Here is a 19,809-nt window from a genome sequence, read left to right on the forward strand (position 1 = left end):
TCGCTGAAAAGTTACCCTTTCTCCCGTGGCGTGCCTTAATACATTTCAATGCACAAAATGACGTCATTATACCAGCGAAATTCTCCGGTTGAACTTTTTGTAAATATAAGGTGAAAAAAGCATAAAAGAAAAAGAAAATTTGTTGGATTCGATGGAATATCGTTTTTAATTCACTCGTGATCATAACAAAATATATAAATCTTGAAGTCAATCTTGATTTGATAATCTAAAATAGAAAAAGTAGTTCCCAAAATGTATTATTTTCACCGGTGAAAATAAGAATTTGTTTATTTTCACTGCTGTTATTTAACTGCAGAAATGACATATTTTATCATTAGTTATAAAAAAAAATTGATGTTCACACTGTTTGTTACTCTATAGCGCTGTCCTTGAAGAGAATAACAGCAGAACATTATTTCAAAATTCTAACATTATAACCTTTTGGACAGTTGGATGATACGAAATATCGTCGGTTTGCTATAATATTTGAACAACTTTTGTACACTAACAAGAGAACAAAATAACTTTAAATGATATCACTACAATTATACGGACGCAAACATTGAGTAACAATGTGGATGATAATTTTACGATATTCCAATTACTTACATATTACTCAACAAATTAATTAAACTTTAACGTATGTTAATGAAATAAATATACGTGCGCCGTCCTTCATGCCGACGCTAGCTTATTGATTATAATTTCTTGATGTAAACTTACCTTAAGTGGTTAATTGTATTGCAGTCAAAATGTTGTTTAAATAATGCGGCCAATAAAAGAACAATTCCCTTTGTCAACGCAATTCTGGTACAACCCTTATAAATATATGATAGGTATTTTCAAAAATATGTTTTGCATATATACATCTGGCATTTCTGAAGGAAAAGCACACATGATACCATAACCATTTCAAGATTTTATTTATTTACACTGCAGAGGAAAAAAATCTTAGATAAGTAAAACAGTGCATGTATGCATAACGTACACAATTTGTGTAAGTATGTAAACATCATGGATGTATACGAATGACTACAAAAAGTCCTTTCTCTCGTCTATGTTTAAACAAAACACTAATTAAACAGACAAATACAAATGAATAAACAAACATAGTAATCTGTTAAGTGCATGGCCTAATGACGTAGAATTAAAGTAGCTCTAGATAACTAAATACTTTTAATAAAAACATTGGTTGTGTATATGTTAAAAAGAAATTTATCTCACATTTAATGCTACTTTGTAGTGCCTCTTGACAGTTTATAAAATATATAATTTCGTTAATATATTAACTATTAAATCTTTAATAATCACTGTCAAAGCAACTATGTAATTATCAGCGTAATTGTATCTTCTTTATAATATATATATATATAGTATATATTGCAAATACATATAATAAAAATCAGTAAATGAGTATGGTGACAAAGAACATTAGGACATGTGAGGAGTTAACATTTTACAAAATATTTAATCGAGTTATAAATAGAAATATCACAATTTTATGTAATATACATACAGCATGCAGCATGCCATTAGAATGTGCGTCAATAAGTTTTGTACACATACATTTAAGACAAATAGTACATGAACATTTATAACTCTGAAAATTTTATCTCTACATTGTTTATGACTGTATTACACAAAAGCCAATGTCTCGTTTGACAAAAAGGTGTGTTTTTCAAAATGCATGCATCACAAGTATAAACTTAAAGTTCTTTGAAGTGTGAGTACATAATAAGAAACTTTTTCTTTAAAGCTCTGCTGTATCTCATATTTCGTTAAACCGCCGTGTGGATAGTCGTCAGGTGAAGCCTACAAAGTATCTGTTTATTTACTGTTTGGTATAAGAAATTGCACAGTTTATGGTAAAATCCTTTAATCTATAAGAACGTTGTTAAGAATTCCGAAAATGCATTCATGGTTGCGTATACAATTAAACAATTATATTTGAAAAACGCGTTAATCCACACATGCCTGTACTTGGTTGATATCACACAATATACTTACACAGATTAAACCGAGGCTTTCTCTAAATAAGTGAAATAAACTTAAAATATTAGAATGTTGAATAGATCATCTAACGTACACAATAAGTCATTTTCAATACAAAGCTTTTTGTTTTTTGGTTTATTTCCTTGGGAATACAATATACCGGAAAGAATATAATAAATAAGTACTTATGTAATCGTATGTGATACTGAGATACATATGTATGACTTGTCGTTAATTGTATTACATGTATTTGCTAATGACGGTGCTCTTAAGAGCTTATTGCTTTTAAAACAAACATCAAAAACATCAAATTTATCAACTGTTAGTAAGGTATTACCATAACGTTTCTTATTAACTTTGCTGTAAGGTGGAACGACTGATGGGGTGCAAAGCGGTGCGGGAGGAACTGTCCTATATGAATAAAACACGTTAAGCTTTTTATCATCTAGTATAAACAGATGATAAAGAAGTGTTTTGATATTAAAATTTAGACTTTTTTACACTTATTTAAAAGTATGTGTTATCAACATTAATAATTGCGGGTGATTGAAGCCTCCGGTGCTCACGGTGAGCTATTGTGGTCAGATTATGCACAGCGTATGGTGTCCAGAGTAGTGCAGATTACACTTTGAATCGTTGCCTCTATAAACGCCACATTCTTTATCCAATTAGTAAAACTTGTTAAGTATGTTTATATTAAAAAGATATAATGAAGTTTTTTATCTGCGTCCCGCGCGTCCTCAACCTAGGTCGACTGATCAAATCTTTTTTTTTAACTTGTTCTCTCTATAAAAGCCACATGTATGAGTCAGTAATGATGAAACTTAGTAAGACTGTTCATCTCGAAACTATTTAGGCCAAGTGTGAATCTGGTTTGAGGGTATTCATAACAGAGTCACTATCTCAAAACTTCGAGTTTTTGGTAAATCTAAGGTGATCGCTTAAGGGCCATGATGGCCTTTTTGTGTTTCGTCTTCTTTATCTTCTGTTTGTTTCACCCATAAACTCTGTACTAGCTAAAGTTTGTAATAAAAATCGTTTCCTTAACTAAAAAGTTATCGCAGAGTGTTATGATCGTAAGTTTTTTAATTGTGAAAACAAAACATGAGATCTATAATTAGCTGTTTGCTTACATGTTCCAATCTGTATTTTTCAAAGCTGAAAGAAACAAAGATCACATAATTATACGAAATACTACAAGCAAAATATATTTGCATTGTTCAGGATTTTCTGATGTCTAGTTAAAAGCTATTAAACCATTCACACTATACATGTATTAGAAAATGTGATGTGCGTTAATTGTGGAGTTATAGACTTAATAAAAGCCATTTAGCAAATCTGAAAATTCAAATGAAACTGTTTGATTATGTTTTCACATTTCCATTGCATGTAATCATCAACAGTCGGTAAGAAATAAATAATCAACAGTCGGTAAGAAACGTATCAAAAAGGATTTAGTTCATTTCTTAGTATGTTGTTTTCTCAATCAAAAATTTAAAATAGATGAGTTTAAAGTGGCATATTGTTTGATTATCATATTAAAATCCGATATATTTCTATGCTTTATTATTTTGTTAGTTTTTCACCAGATCATTTCCATGGGCAAATATAGCTGTAATTATGAACATAATATAACCATACAGTATATCAGTACCGCGGAATGTTCTCTGTGATAATGTAGTACATTAACGTAGAAATAGTTAATAAATACATTTAAATACGATGGTGTGCTACTCATAGTGATACTTCTATCATAATAAGTAAACGTCGGCATTACCTTTTGGTGCCTTCTTGTTAACGACTGAATAAAGCGGGTCATCAGCACATACGTTGGCATCGATGGGTGCCATCGACTTGTTTACTTCCATGCAATCATGTTTTGGCTTGGTTTCAATAACGTTACTTAGATCTTCATTATTCCACGTTGTATCTAACCGCTCTTCTAGATCCACAGTTTGGTAAATCGGGTCTATGTTGTTTGCGTCAGTGACCTTATGCGCATTATCACTTACCATGAATGCGCTCTGGCTCCAGTGTATTGGTTGCTTATCCATTTCCCCAGCTGTAGAGTACATACAATTGTCATGCATCATACTTGTGCACAGTTGTTTGCTCTTTTGATCATTATGGTACTCCAATGAACCTATTGGAATACCAATGTTAACAGCTTCATGCAATACAGCATTTTTAATCTGTTTGTGTCGTGATGTATCCTTCTTTACTACTGAGTACAGTGACTCTACAAAGTAATTGTTATTGCTTTGAAGTATGTCATTATTCACAGTTTGAAACAGTGGACCACCTCTCTTCTCATATGTATACACAGAATCCTTATTGATGTGTACCATGCCCGATGGTTTTGAATAAATCGTTGTGTTAGTAGGATCATCAAAGGTATCCCGTGCATGTTTTAAAGAAAGACTGTCCATGGATGAATATAGTGGATCTTCACCGAACAAACTATTCGACCCCTGGTTGTTCCTGTTTTAGAGACGTTTATTTGATCATATATACATGTACACGTATCAGCATGGTCGAGTTTAACGACACAAAATGTCCCGTTTATATGAAAATTTAAGCCACTTATTATACATACGAGTAGGATTTTTTTTGTTAATTTGTGTTCAATGCCGTTGAAAAAAAGACACATTTAATACATGTACTTCTTACCGCCGGAAGTTGTAGCCGCAAGCACCGTTAACTGCATTATAAAAAAATTCAAGAAGTAAAAAATATTTGCACAAAACTGTTAATCATCACAACATAGTTTAAAAGAAAAAATATTTTAACACAAAAAAAAAATCAGGTTTAATATTTGACCACTAATAGTAATACTTATTAGTACATTATGTAGGTAAAGAGTTAGTTTATCTTGACCGCTTGATGTTTTGTTTTTGTTTGTTATGTGCTCAGATTTGCAACATAATATACCTAAAGAGTTTCCAGCACTGTGATTTACACTGCTATACAACGGGTCATCTTCTTCTATATCATTGATAGGGCATTCGTCCGATGAAGATTTGCTATTCAATGAGTGAAAAATGTATGCATTGCAACGGATGTTGTAAGACACAAAATATCTACCTAATACTGAACAAAGTAAAACATTGAGTTCCTTGCACCGGATGTTTACATCGTCGGATCCAATAGTATGTTTTCTGTTGTCACAACATTACTGACTAAGGGAGAAGTGGCCTATAAAATTTCGATTTCATATACCTTGATCAGCAAACTTATATATAATGAATGCAAATTTCCATTTAAAAAAACGTAATTATTAAATATATTCTAGCAACGAACAATCATTTGAACAAGTAACTTACAATTTCCACAAAAGCGTAATGACGTTTTTTCACTGGTTGAATTTCCAAGCGGAATTGGACAAAATGTCGTTTGTTTTCGTTCGAAGATTTGTTACATACTATCTCACGGTAACAATAGAAGTTAAGCGTATTTGAATGAATGTTATTTCATGCGATGAGGGAATTTATATAACAAAATTTCACAATAATAAATTGATTGAACAAATGTTTCAAGTCATTCACATATTCTGACATCAAATCATGTCATATCATAAGCATAACAATGTTTTATATTTTTTTCGAACGATATACACATGTTCTTTGTGTGCTATATGTTTAGTATATTTACCGTGACCTTCGCCCACCAGTAACTGAAACATTAATATTAAAGGGTCGCCAAAATAGTCGTACAAGTTTGATTGCAGCCATATGATGCAAAACTAGCATATGTTAATGAATGTGCAAGTATGCTTACGCCACAAGCAGAAATCAAACGTTTCACTTTTCTTTTGTTTTAGCTTAACTTACGCAACATGTGATTGTTAAGGGAAAATCTACTGTTAACCACTTAAACATATAAACAAATGGTGCGTTTATGTAATACTTGACAAATACATTGTCATCTTTATTTACATGGTACACATGCACAACATTTCCTTGAACATTTGATACACATATTTAAATCCCAGTTGAATAAAGTTTGCCAAATTAAGTGAGCTTTAAGAATGTTTAATTGTACCGTTTATATTTGGAGACGTTTTTGCGCGATCCAACAAAATTGCGGTATGGACGCCATTGATACCATTGCCGTCTTCAATATTTCCTACTCTTAACCTCACAGTAGCAATATCTTCAACTTGACCTTTGGATACAATAAATAAAAAACAATACAACCAAAGTAGAATGTTATTGTAATTATTTTGATATTGTTCACTATTAATTATTTAATGTATTTTACGCGCTAACGAAAATCACAGTATTAGGTGATGGGAAATGATCGGGAAAGATTTTCGAGACGGTTCAATGAAACTAGTAGTCATACTTAGATGACATTCCGCTTTGTATTGTTTTAATTTTTTAATGCACCTCACATCAACACTGTAATATAACAATAATACAAAAAACCTAAGGTTATAATTTTGACCTTCTTTCTTCCGACTTTCTTATGTCTTCAGTGCATTTCCTCAAAGTGAATGATATATAATACGAAGTTAATTAATATAACATCGTACAGATGTTATGAAGCACATAAATTACATGCTCGCGAAATATTACCTGAAACTTGAGTTCTTGAGTTTGTATAGTCTGTTCACAGTTTTAGTCGGCAAAACATTTGAGTCCATGATAATTGTTTAAAAAAGATAGGAAAAAAGGAACGGATATACAACTATGACTCGAATAATTGAGTTCAAGTGCAACATTTAAGGCCTTTAGCCGGTAAAAATGACTCATGCCTTGGTCATCGTATATATGGCATTATCATATGAGACAAATTGGATGAATATCTCCTAATTTTTATACATATAGGAGAGCGACAAAAATGCCTTACAATCGGAAATGAAAATCTGACTCTGCCCTTGAGCCGGAATGATAATGGGAACGTTAAATATGAAATAGCAATCGTGCTCACTTAAATACTGGATTAAATATATATGTACTAGGTATGTGCTATTGAAAAAATCACATTTGTGCAATTCATGACCGTGTTGACACTATATATGAGCGTACTTACCAATTTTTCTCCGTGCTCTCCTGCGGCAAACAAACAGGAATAACCCAACGTCCAGCAATATAAACGGCCCAGCTGTCGCAAGAACTGCCTTTAAAACTAAAGATGGAATAGGTAAGCCATTAACACATTGTAAATATTATTCTGATCAGTAATAACAATACTCATATCAAATAAATTAAATTAAAACAATATGACATAATCATTTATAATATAAGCAAACTATACGAAATAACGTATCCGTGTTTTTTATGCGTTGGATTAAAGGAACGGCAATCAGATGGACTTTAACCTATCTACAAAAAATCGGATCAGCTTGGCTATATTCCCTGTAAACAATGACGGAAACACACGAAGTGTAACGATCTTTAATTATGCGCATTCAGATGCCATGCGGCTGTACAAAGAGAACAACGAAAAAAATTTGATTTACCCACCTCCCACCCAAATCTTCTCATAAATCGGCACTTGCCTGCAGGAAACAACTTGTTTTGTTGTAACTAGTACATTTTATAACAACTTTTTGAAGGCCATTTTTCTAAAGAAACCTCCACATTTTAACGAATAACATAATTGTTTAATCTCCTTATTCTTAAGTTATATATATTGGTGTATATATTGCTTTATGTTTTGAACTTTCGTTATATAATGAAAACGGTCAGTCAATGACCATTTAACCACAACATATGTTTTGTTTGTTACTTCCACCCAGTGCATAAACATATTTATATAATATCCTACCAGACGTCGTATATAATATTATATAACATTATATTGTATTATATTATATTATTATATTTTAGTTTCACACACTACTTACATCATCATTATCATGGTTGAGAATACTGATCTTACCTGTGTTATCCAAAAGGCCTTCTGTTGATTGACCTGCGAGTATTCATTTTTAATAAATCATTTCAATCAAGTATAACCAACGTTATGACATATGTACTTGTTGAGTTTAATTTCTTTGCAGTATGTGCATGTTATGTTTCAAATTGCATCGGAGCTTTGTTAGTATGTTATTTATTTTAAATCCAGAAACATTAAAAAAGGTATCGTTAATTAAATTGGTCCTCAAACGTATGGCAAATTTATTACTGCTATTAAATAGTCATCGTTAGATATAAGTAGTTAGTGAGGCCCAAATTGATGTAAACAAAATTTGACATATAAATATTCCAGTTGCCAATATTCATTTATTCTGTTTTGTCAATACGTTTGTGCTGCGTATGCAATTCTTGCATCGTTTATTCAAACTGAGACCATGAGTGTGCTTACCTTTTAAATCGATGTGATCATATGAAGTTGAGTTCTTTAACAGGTCATCATTCGGGATAGTCGCATTTACTGAAACTGCCGTTTCTATTGTTGTTGTTTTTGTAGTTGTTGATTTGGTAAAGAAGCAAAATATGTTATATGAAAAATATGTGATTGACCGTTTAATGCATAACATTCGTCATAGTTGCTCCTTAATGGTATTCGACAAATCTGGCAGCATAGAACTTTTTAATGTTTGAATTACCCAAAAAAAACATACGATTTTACTTTTGAGCGCCTGATATAAACAATTATATTTCTATTTAAATTGTTTTTGGGAAAAAAATACTTTCCTGTAAGAACAATCATGACATTGGTCTATGACAATCTGTTTCAAAACTACCCAAAGTAAGCAGCATATGTATGAATTTAATCACGAGTAAAAAGTCGACTTCTATATGATAGTAAAATACTATTTCTTGAATTGGGAATATTGTTCAAAATGACCGTCGACTGTTCTCAACATAATTAACGGATATTTGTTTGCGGTCTATAACCATGAACTATTAATTTTAGTAAAAACTAGAAAAAGAATGTTCGCGAGAACTTAAACGAAAAAAGAGTGTTAATTTTCTTAATTGACTTAGAAAATACGTCATGGTTTTACCCCGAAATAACACACTTATTCTCGATATTGTATACTGCTCCAGAAGTTTAACTTCTTTATTTTGAACATTTTCTCATTATTTTCTCATCGATATGCAGCAATTTGGTTGAGCACATGATATTTTTATATACTTACTTATTTTGATATATTGTTGTCTTCTGGTTTTATTAAAACACGTAAAGCTAAAAATGTTAAATGGATTACTCTGGATTTAAAATAAATTTTAAATCTGTATCAAGATGACGTTCGGACCTGCTCAAAAAATACCTCCCTTTTTATGTGTTTAATACGTACCCTCGAAACATTGTCTGGTAATAACCTTAGCTCAATGTAAATAAGGAAGACAAAGGGGCATAGTCGTGCAAATTTAGGGGTTATGCGTAGTACTTAATTCAAGTTTTGACTTATTGATAACAAGAATTTTTGACAGATTACTGTACCAGTAAGATTCGAATTGACGGATGTATCATCTTAGTTCTCTTATTCGATGATCTTATATGATATACATTGATAAGACATGTATAAACACTTAATTTAAAATCAAATAGAAATTTTTAAAAAGTAGTCTTTTGTGAGGTAAGTGACAAAATAATGGAAATGATTTACAATTTATCAATTGTTGCCGATAATTGGCTATTGTTAATAAGAATGTAAATACACTTGCATCCATCAAAACAGAATTGAACCAGTGAACAGAAACAAATTGGACAATACCATTTTTATTCATTCTCTTTTCAAGTAGGCCTAACTTTTTAAAGTGATCAACTAATGATGACAATTAAAAGCAAAACCTTATTCAAACTTTAAAATATCCAATCATATTGTGTTTTAAATTTAAAATGTGTTTGCTTTACACCCGATAAATCAATTTAAATGAGCATAGTTATAAGTTGTTTCACATATTTTTGTGTTTCTTAAATTTAAAAAAACATGTCTGCTTGAATAGTAATAATAAGAAACACTGTAATCAATAAACACCAGACATTTAAAAAAATGTGTATTATTACAGACTGCAATAGCATCGCAAACAATCTAAACGATTGTATGTAACAAACCTTCAAATGAATAAGTTGTTATCAGTGTTTCATTTCCCACGCTAAATTCTTCGTTCGTTTCAGACGTAGTTACTACTGCCGAGATTTGGTCTACTGTGGAAGGCTTGGGACTGGTGTCTGAGGTAAAACAGTATTCGAATACATGTCTATAGTGTAATTATCACACATATAATCAGCATAAATAGCGCACATATTTCAATTAAATCATATCAGAAATGTTATAACAATTGTGACACGACTCGTTTTAATGTTCAACTATAACCAGAGTGATTTTGCAGAAAGGTACCAGTTTCATACTGAACAACTTGTATGATAGACCACTGTATTGTCTTATTTTCACTAAACAGAATAGCAGAAATTGCAATATATGTTTGCCATAGAAATCATCATGTCTTACTAACGACTCGTGTAAATACTTCATCAGACGACGAAACAGAATCGCTAAAGGGTCGGAAATTTGTGGCATATTCGGTTCGATGGTTTTTGTTTGCTAGAGTAAAACAGCATGAATTAGGTAAGATATTGTGCACTTCGAACATCCGTTCCTCATTAAAAAAAATCAAAATTGGAAAGTATAGCTCAACGAACATGAATAAGTTCTGGTACTGATATAAGATGAAGAATCGTAAATGTCCAGCCCGCCATACTACTAAGAAGAGGGCTATGATGCGGTCAACTGAGTTCAAATGATATAACAGATGTCGAAGTTTTAACCTCGTGACATAATTGTGTATTTTACTTCACATGACCAAGACTACAAACTCGGCCTAGATATGGTCCCGGCAAGCATATACAGCTACAATTTATGTATTAAACTTCGCTTCAAAATGACACAAGTTGTTAACCTCAATTTATCAAGAGAATGTTTCAAGAGACAAATTCTGACAAATTGTAATCAAGATTGAGTCATAAATATGTCGTCAATAGTGATCATAGTTTATTCTTTTGATTCGACTAAGTGTCCTGGCTTTTTTATCTAAGTGACCCAGAATTAAAATGTGCTACTATATAGACAACATCATCATCTTGTTTCGTCAAGATTGAGTTATAGATGTGACATTTTGTTCTTTTTTATCTAAATGGTTTTTTATCTGGAATGTGACCTGTTGACAGAGTTATTGATCCAAATGACCCCACCTTGACTAAGTGGAGCTAGGATTTGCTTAGAACCAGTTTACATTTTTGCAGAATCCTCCAGTTATTGTTTAAGGAGTTTGACTGCAATTGAAGCTCACGTGTTTATCATTTAAATAAAGGACTAACGTATTAATGTATTTTGCGAGTTTTAAATTGGATCCCAATACACCGATAGAACTCGTGTTACGTATGATATTTTTTTATCAAAATTTCATGAAGCCAATGGTAAGGATATTTAATAAATATAAATATATATTATTCGTTGTAGTTATTGTATTGTTGCTTTTTATCTAATAACACTTTAGAACAGTATTCCTATTTGAATTATCAAAAGTGAGTAAAAATAAATGCAACATTTATACATGACTCATGTATTAATCATGTATGACTTATATACGATAACGGTTACATATGATTATTTACAAAATATCCTAAAAATTGAAAATACAAAAATAACACGAAAAGATATGTTGAAAACACACAGAACATAGGTTCAATTAAAAATAACCCATAGAACCGTACTTACTTTCAAGCGAAACGATGACAATATTGCTGCTTACAAGTAAAGTGTGTTTGAACGCATCACATTTCCACTGGTCACCGTCATTAACATATGTGCTGCCGTAAATGGTGCACAATACCGTGTTTCTTTCTAAGCATCCGCACTTTACTGTTCCATTTGGTAGTGTTGTTTTTAAAGAACACGTATCTGTATTTACAGTCACTGATGTCGTCGTGGTATTAGAGGCTCTCTTTAAGTCTAGCAATTTTACTAAATCATCATTCAAGAAACACGATATAGATAATTGGGACTCATTCACAGATATTATGGAAATTTTTGGGAGTTGTGAACCTGCAATAAAAAGTAAAGAAATACAATGCAGCAACTGTTATGCAACAGGCGTTTCTTTAAAAGTTTGCTATCCTTTAAATTTCGCTAGTGTATATGAATATACTTACATTGGATACAAGTATTTATCGCAATCAAAACACTTATTCGCAACATATTTATTTCCAATCTTGAGTGAAAAACAACACAATAAAGCATGTAATCTACCATGCTTAATCAACCCAGACCGAGATGGAAATGTCACAAGACAATCAACAAATGAAACTATATTTGTTGCAATACGTCGATTGTTCCGTTTTCGTGTCAATATCAATTCAAGAAAGTGAAACGGGAAATATAAGCTTATTTCAATGAAATGTTGAACTTCAATTTGCATGGATTAAAAGTCATCTGTACGGAAGGATATTAAAACTACATTGATGAACGGAAAAAAATGAAAATATTTTTTGTTTGATGAAAACATCCTAGCGAACTATACTTTTATAATATTTTGAAGGCTTATTACTGCCTGATAACGAACCCGCGCCAAGTATTATTACGCGTTCTTAACACTCTTTCAACGTGTCTGTCATGATAACAATTTATTAGTCATTATCTACATTGCTCACATTGCAACCTAGAAATATAAGCTCTAACAAGACCTGAGGCAGTTTGAATCTATGGTTTATGTTGTCAAATACCAGTTAGTCTTTTTTTTTCATGTATATGCCTGTGATCATAGTATGGTTCATGATCAAATCGAAAATACGGACTCTTTCCATATTTGATATAATTACTACGACGATACAAATACCTTACATCACTTCAGTTAAAATAACCGTTGTTTGATCTATAATAAAGACTGGCATTTAATTATACTTCAATATCAATATCAAAACAAAACAATAGAGTATGAATGAACATTGAGGGATAAAAACGTTATAAATATCTGCATCGATGTGCTTTAATTTGCCATTTACATTTAAATGAATTTTAAAAAAACGACAGAAGTTAGAAGTAACTTAAATAACCCCATAGGGGAAATCATATAATTATCTATTGTCACAGTTGTTGGCTTGTTAAATGTACAATATATTTTTCGGAGCGGATCCTGTTTAAGTGCCTATCTGCTGGCGCCAGAACTTAGAAAAGCAAGCCATCTCACTACAAAAGTGTTGTTATATTGAGAAGTTATGACATATGGTTTCTTGTGCGGGTCGTTTGTGAGTTATGCGTTCCGATAGGGACAACTTTAATATAGGCTTATACAACTTGTTTCAATTTCGTAGTCAGAGTTGAAGCGTTTTCAGCTTTGAGAGGTCGACTCGTCTATGAAAAAAAACTGTCGCGATTGTTTCCACACAAGTGTCGTAATGAAGTCCACACTCATTGTACATAATGGTTTTTCAATAAATCTTACGAGAATACAAGACTATATAACGAGTATATATTTGATAATATGCTGTTCAATTATAATTGAACAAAATTAATTCTCTAATACAAAATAAGATTTCGATATATTTTGCAAAATTCAAATAAAAGTTGTTATTAAACTACAACATTTCTGTATGGCATCGATCGATTTAAGTCGAGCTGAGCTCGTATTCACATCAACATTCTTAGACCTATTGCCCAATGAACACATTACTACAATGTTGCTAAATTTCTATTTAGACCAGAACGTAACTTTCCGAATCACCGTGAAAGAGTAAAAAGGTCAGCGTTATAACAATTGTGTCAGTTTTAATTATATTTGGAGTCAGGTTGTTACAATATTAGCCAGTGAATGTGGTTTTATGAGTATAAATTAAAATGAGTATGTTGTCATTGCTGACGTTTTCAATAATGAATTAAATGAACGTTTTTTTTAACGAAGTATTTTCCTTAAAATTTAGAATCTTTTAACATTTACAATGTACATGTTTTATTATGTTCATAGCTGATATGTTCGGCTTAACTTTAATTACATGTCGCTTGTAATATATGATTCTGTAACTTGTCTATCAGACAAAGGACTAGGTTCACGAAGCAGCTTTATATGCATTGTGAAATTGTAACAATTTAACTTTCACAAATCATCATAAATTTGTATATTTCTGTAACTGGACATCTTATCTGTCTCATTTAAAAGCACTTTTTACTTAAAACTCGTTTAAACAACAGTAATATAGACTAAAAATATGTACAGTTCAGCAGAATTAACTAGTTTTTGACATTTTTTCAACACTTAATGACTTGAATATGAAGGCATGTTTCCATTACTTTTATATTTTAAGTTTGGATGCATATTTCAAAGACAGATTCAAAGTAAAATTTCTTCGTGTAGGAAATATGCCTTCATATATAATTTTGAACTTTTGCGAATTTAAATAGTTCGATGTAACCCAATATCTTTGTTGTTATGAACATTTTAACAAATAAAAAAAGTGCACGTTTTTTATTCATGTATTCTTTAGAAACGTTTAGAACACATTTCCTTGTACGAGGTCATGTTTCTTTTATTTAAAGCGTAGACATTTTTTTGTATAAATTGAGGAAGTTAATAAACAAAGGCCCTTAGTAAGTGAATCATCTCGTTCACGGTTGTTTACATCGCTCCATGACAACATGTAGTGAACAATCACACAACAAAACTTCTAAGGATACTAGTTTTCACATAAGTTTAAAATTGTATTTCACTTGAATTATTTTAAAGTTACCAGTTCTCATGTTAAATAATCGTAAAAAGAGTTTCTAATTCAGTTGAAATCAAAAGTAAATAAATTGCTCCACTCTGGTATGTATTGCGACCTCAGACGTTTCAAGCAATAGTGTTGTGAAAACAAATGTTTAATATTGCAATTTATATGTATAATTGATTGACATTATTTTTAAACTGTTAATATATATAGAATGCAACTAAAATCAATTTATTAATTACTAAAAAATTATTTTTTAGAAATGACGCATACAATTATTTATATTCATCATTGTGTCCATAGAAATGGAAATCAAAGTTGCACATATTATTAATTTAATAAATCTGCATATACTCCGACCATGAATTAGGTATGCAAGAGGCAAAAGCTGCAGTGTATTATTCATAAGAATTTGTTATTTTATGATTTCTTTGCAAAAGTGTATGAAAAAACATCATGTATTACTCGTTACCATGGCAACCTACCAAAATGTGTTGTTTTTTCGCAACTTAATATATGTTTCAACATTCATGTGCAGTTACATAGTTTTCATGATGAACTCTTATGTATATATATATTTATACATTTACAATTGAGTTTTATATACAATAACATATATTCACACGGTTTTATCATGTTGCCATTATAAAGCGAAATTAATTATAAAAATATTGTTTTCATATACTTAATAGATTGTCCTTAATGATAAAAGAAATTTCAATAAATGCTGTAACAGGACATATTTCAACCCTTCGTAAACCTAGCCCTTTATATTTAAATTTGTATTATTCAATAATATGCAATATTATATATTTAACTAGAAAATATTTCGCAATATAATATGGATGTCTGTCACAAGCGATTGATAACACATTGAATATTGACTTTATCTATTAACTGTCTTTGTTTCTATGCCATGTTATTTAAGCAACTGACATTAGCATCATGCCCATGCTCAATATCGTTAAGATAATCCACCGATTTCAATTAACATTTAAACATGTGTTTTTGTGTAACTGCAGTGGCTAGTTTACAGCTTCTGTGCAGATCCTGAGTTGTTATTTTATGTCTGCAGTCATTAATTTTCTGATTCTGTTGTTCATTATATTTAACAAATACTATTTATCTAGTATATATTCTGAGTCAGTCTTACTTTTAATCGTTTTTTGGTTTTAGAAAAAACATGCTCGGAGACTCTCTGATTCTGAGATCTCAATACTGACATTGCTATTCTATTTCGTTTGGACTGTTGTTGTTTAAATGAAAATTTAACATGAAGCCACAGAGATCTTCCGCTAATCATGTCTTTTGTGGGCTGCTGTGAGTAATTCATCCATGGGAAGAGATATCAATTCTTTCCCATTTTCCATCCAGTTCTTCTTCTCCAAGGCGACCTTACTCTAGGGTTCATTTGAACACAGTCTTGCACAATGAGTCGTGACATGTATCGCATAATTGATGTTTAGATCTTGTTCGCTATAATGCATGCCCTGCGGCAACGTCAGTGTGGCCTGAGACCAATAAGTTTTTTGACAGCAGATACACGCTTCAACTGGTTTCAATCCGTTTTAAATATAGGTCGTGACCAGATTACATGATACATCGAGGTTTGTTGTCGTGTATGTGCACTTGCCAGAAGGTAAATGCGCTCGTATATGCATTTCCGCAATTTGGTTTGACCCATCAAGATGACATGTTTATGTAACGATACATGTATATAAGCAACGCTTCTTTTTGCACAAAAACAAGAAGGATTTAACACATAGGAGGGACGCTAGAGGTTTATCTTCAGGGACCCGTTAGGGGTGGGGTCCTATCAGAATGGATTTGGACGGATTTTGTCATGTCTTGGAAACATTATTAGTTGTTTGAAGAATTACATGGAATTGGAAATATTGCATGAACAACTAATTTAAATAATTTTATAGACCTGGAAACTTTGTGTTAACAATTGAATACATGGATTTACTGGCATTGCATTAACAACTAATTTAAAGAATTATATGGACTTGGAAACATTATGTTAAAAAATGAATAAAAAACAAAGAACTAATCCATCGAGTTTATTTGTGTATATGTTGTTATAACGGTACACGTGTGACGAGTCAAAACCAAGCCAGCTTTCGTCGTTTGAGGTTCCCTAGAAGGGGTTATTGTGGTCCAACATTTGCTGCTGTCATGTTCAGGGCATTCGTGTTGGTATTGTGCTCCATGTAGAAGTTGCGGTGCAGTCTTCGGAGACACTTGTGTTGAAAGGCATGTATCCTGCGTTCTGTATCCGCATGAAGCGTCCATTTATCACAGTCGTACAGTAGGATGGAGTCTTCGGGGAATTTGTAGAGCCTGTACTTGTTAGTAAAGCTGATGGAGCTATTTGTCCTTAATATGCTCAGTCTAGCAATCGCTACAGTTGCCATGACTATTCTTAATCGGACCTCAGCGGTGCTGGTACCATCTTGTCTTCGCAGGTGTTGTTTATGTTATTTAACATGATCTTCGAATTATCCGAGCTGACCTCAATCCCGTATGCTCCTGCTCTTTCGTAGTGCTTGTTGTTGAGGTCTTTGATTTCACTGCTGTTACCACCCATGACATCAATATCACAAGCGGATCTCAAGTTGGAGACTGGTCAGCCACCGATGGAGATGGAGGTGTGGTAATCTTCTGCATTATCTTCTGAAGGAAAATATATCAGAGGACGTGGGATAGCAGACAACCCTGACGGACGCTCACTGATGTTCCGAAGAAGTTCCCAATCAGACTATTTCCGTAGAGTTCTTAGATGCTTTGCACAAACCATTTATCAATGTTGAACCCTATCAGAACCTGCTAGAGGCCACCATGCCATACGCGGTCTTGAGGGTGTTGTAGGTCTTCTTACTGCTGCCAGTCGTCATCTCTTTTTCAATATTGATATTGCTCCTCAATCCACTTCACCTTGGCGGCCTTATCATCTTATTACTCAACTCCCTGTTTGCTGTCTAGCTGGTTTACTTATCATGCCTTAGCTCTCTTCTCTTGTCAAAGAGGTCCATTATCCCAACAGTCACCCGTGGCTTTTTATTCTTACTTTTTCCACAACAACTTCAACAATCGGCGAAAAAAATACGGACACATGAAAAGGAAAAATGACCTCATGCGCCATAAAATTATTAAAGGTAACACACATAATAGTGGTTATAGTCTGCTAAATATTGCACTTTTAAATTCACTGTTATTTATGGATAATTTTTAGGAAGATACTTTATAACAATATTTTATCCTAGCAAAAAAATCGTTAAATTTATTTGAATGATGGAAATAATAGTTTGATCGAAATTGATGTAGCTTTCCATTCGCTTGATCTTACAATATGATTACAGATTTTTGTAAATAATTAGTATAAATAATAATTGAAATCTGCATGCTTATTTATTTCATTTATATGCGATATATATATAGGCAATAAAACATTCAAATCTATGTTTATCGTATGTAATTATTTAATAATGGAATAAATGTATATAATAATTAATAACACGTGCTACAAGCCATTAGATAATACATTGAATCAAAAGGAATTCAAAACCAAAACTGCAGAAGAAATCAAAACGTCATAATCAACAATTACTTGCAACTTCATACCTAACATATATTTTATAATATAGAAAATAATACAAGTCATAATGCTTTTAACTTTTCTTCTCAAATCTTTTTTTAAATATGTCTGCAGAGCTCCAGATAATTTTTTCAGTTGAGGGGTATTTCATTCATGTAATTTTTAATTGATGAGTAAAAATCAAAATCCGATAATTGTAAGGAGTATTTATGTCCAAGGATCAGAATTAATAATAAATTGTACATGTAGTGTTAACTCGCTATAACAAGCAGTCTTGTGCACAATGAAGCAATCACTTTTGTTTTATTTAACAGTTGTTCTGTTGTTGTTGTTTTTTTGCCCTTGGCTTATAAGCAGCCATTAATCTATATTTATCTATATTTATACGATTTAGCAAGCCTCTGTTTCGCACACACATCAAAATCTTCTAAGCTTAGACCACAATACTTGTTTATTATATGTGCATTTCGGCTGCCATTTCATTTAAAAAGTGCTTGAAAGAAAAAAGTTTTTCCATAGTGCCACACAAGAGATGAACTGATGGCAAAAATTAAATGCTTGAAGTTATTTATGCTTGAAGTTGGGCGATTCGGTTTTTATCGAATGTGATCTCAAATGTTTTCATCATACGCGTATATCGCTTCGCAACAATGCAGCGGGGAGCTCGTTGTGTCAACGTCGACATTTATCGTGGGCCAAAATGAAATGATACTGTTCTGACTAAGGAGTAAATTAGGTCAGGAACCACATTCTATACATAGATGGTCAATTGGTAATGTCACTACGTTTTTACCGGTGTGGATACAATGACGGGAACCAGTCATGTTTACATGAATTTATATGCATGTATAAATGGCTAATACGCATTGAAATTGCACACGATGCGTAATCCGAATTTAGCCAGGAGTTTTTTTACTCAACAAAATTTTAAGTCATACGTATTTTCTTTCTTTTTTGATAATAATGTCACACTATTACGGCTTAAAATATTCTGTTGTTTTAATTACTTTAACGATAGTTAAAAAGAAAGCAATAATGAACATCTAACTTATTTATTAATAGCAATTCATAAATGCGTTGCCATAATGTGTAACACATCCACTGAGTCTTATAAATTAGCACATTAAATTGTTTATATAAAGAAAATGTTGACAAACAAATCTTTAAATATTAACGGAGACTATCATGAATGCCGTTCGCATCGAATCGCTTTCAATTGCTGGGGCTGCAACAGTGGCACAAGCCACCAGCTTCAGTCAAGAGAAGTCATGTGCAGCTGTGTATGGCAATTATTTAAAGTTCAAAGCAGAAAAACAGTATTCACTGTTGTATATCTTGATTTGGCATTTTAATGAACATACTTGTTAATGTGTCTACAATAACATACAAAAGAAAAATCATAACACAAGTTCAGTTGCGCCAATTAATTTGCTTTAGAACATCATATGAAAGCAAATGCACTAACGCTCTTACAATGCTGTATAACTAAGAAGTATCACAAATTCTTAATTTTGATTTAAATATGCGCTTTATGAAAAAAATATTTTCAGAGAAACATCTGC

At 32.0% G+C, this 19,809-nt stretch overlaps 1 protein-coding gene and 1 long non-coding RNA gene across 2 annotated transcripts; both read right to left on the reverse strand.

Moving 5' to 3' along the window:
- Nucleotides 1-1,584: 1,584 nt before the first annotated feature.
- LOC127851793 (uncharacterized) lies at nucleotides 1,585-6,151 on the reverse strand. The gene is made up of 9 exons (XM_052385666.1): nucleotides 6,034-6,151; nucleotides 5,644-5,665; nucleotides 4,924-5,015; nucleotides 4,663-4,693; nucleotides 3,770-4,473; nucleotides 3,126-3,150; nucleotides 2,330-2,403; nucleotides 2,008-2,029; nucleotides 1,585-1,812 (listed from the first exon to the last, which is right to left on the reverse strand). The coding sequence occupies exons 5-8, from the start codon at nucleotides 4,419-4,421 to the stop codon at nucleotides 2,013-2,015; spliced, it is 768 nt and encodes a 255-aa protein (XP_052241626.1). The 5' UTR covers nucleotides 4,422-4,473; nucleotides 4,663-4,693; nucleotides 4,924-5,015; nucleotides 5,644-5,665; nucleotides 6,034-6,151; the 3' UTR covers nucleotides 1,585-1,812; nucleotides 2,008-2,012.
- A 2,175-nt stretch (nucleotides 6,152-8,326) lies between these two features.
- LOC127850445 (uncharacterized) lies at nucleotides 8,327-11,862 on the reverse strand. The gene is made up of 3 exons (XR_008035305.1): nucleotides 11,669-11,862; nucleotides 10,006-10,122; nucleotides 8,327-8,388 (listed from the first exon to the last, which is right to left on the reverse strand). It is a non-coding gene; the product is annotated as an uncharacterized LOC127850445 (long non-coding RNA).
- Between the last annotated feature and the right edge of the window lie 7,947 nt (nucleotides 11,863-19,809).

The sequence above is a fragment of the Dreissena polymorpha genome, chromosome 11, assembly GCF_020536995.1.
Source record: "Dreissena polymorpha isolate Duluth1 chromosome 11, UMN_Dpol_1.0, whole genome shotgun sequence".
Lineage (NCBI taxonomy): Eukaryota > Metazoa > Mollusca > Bivalvia > Myida > Dreissenidae > Dreissena > Dreissena polymorpha.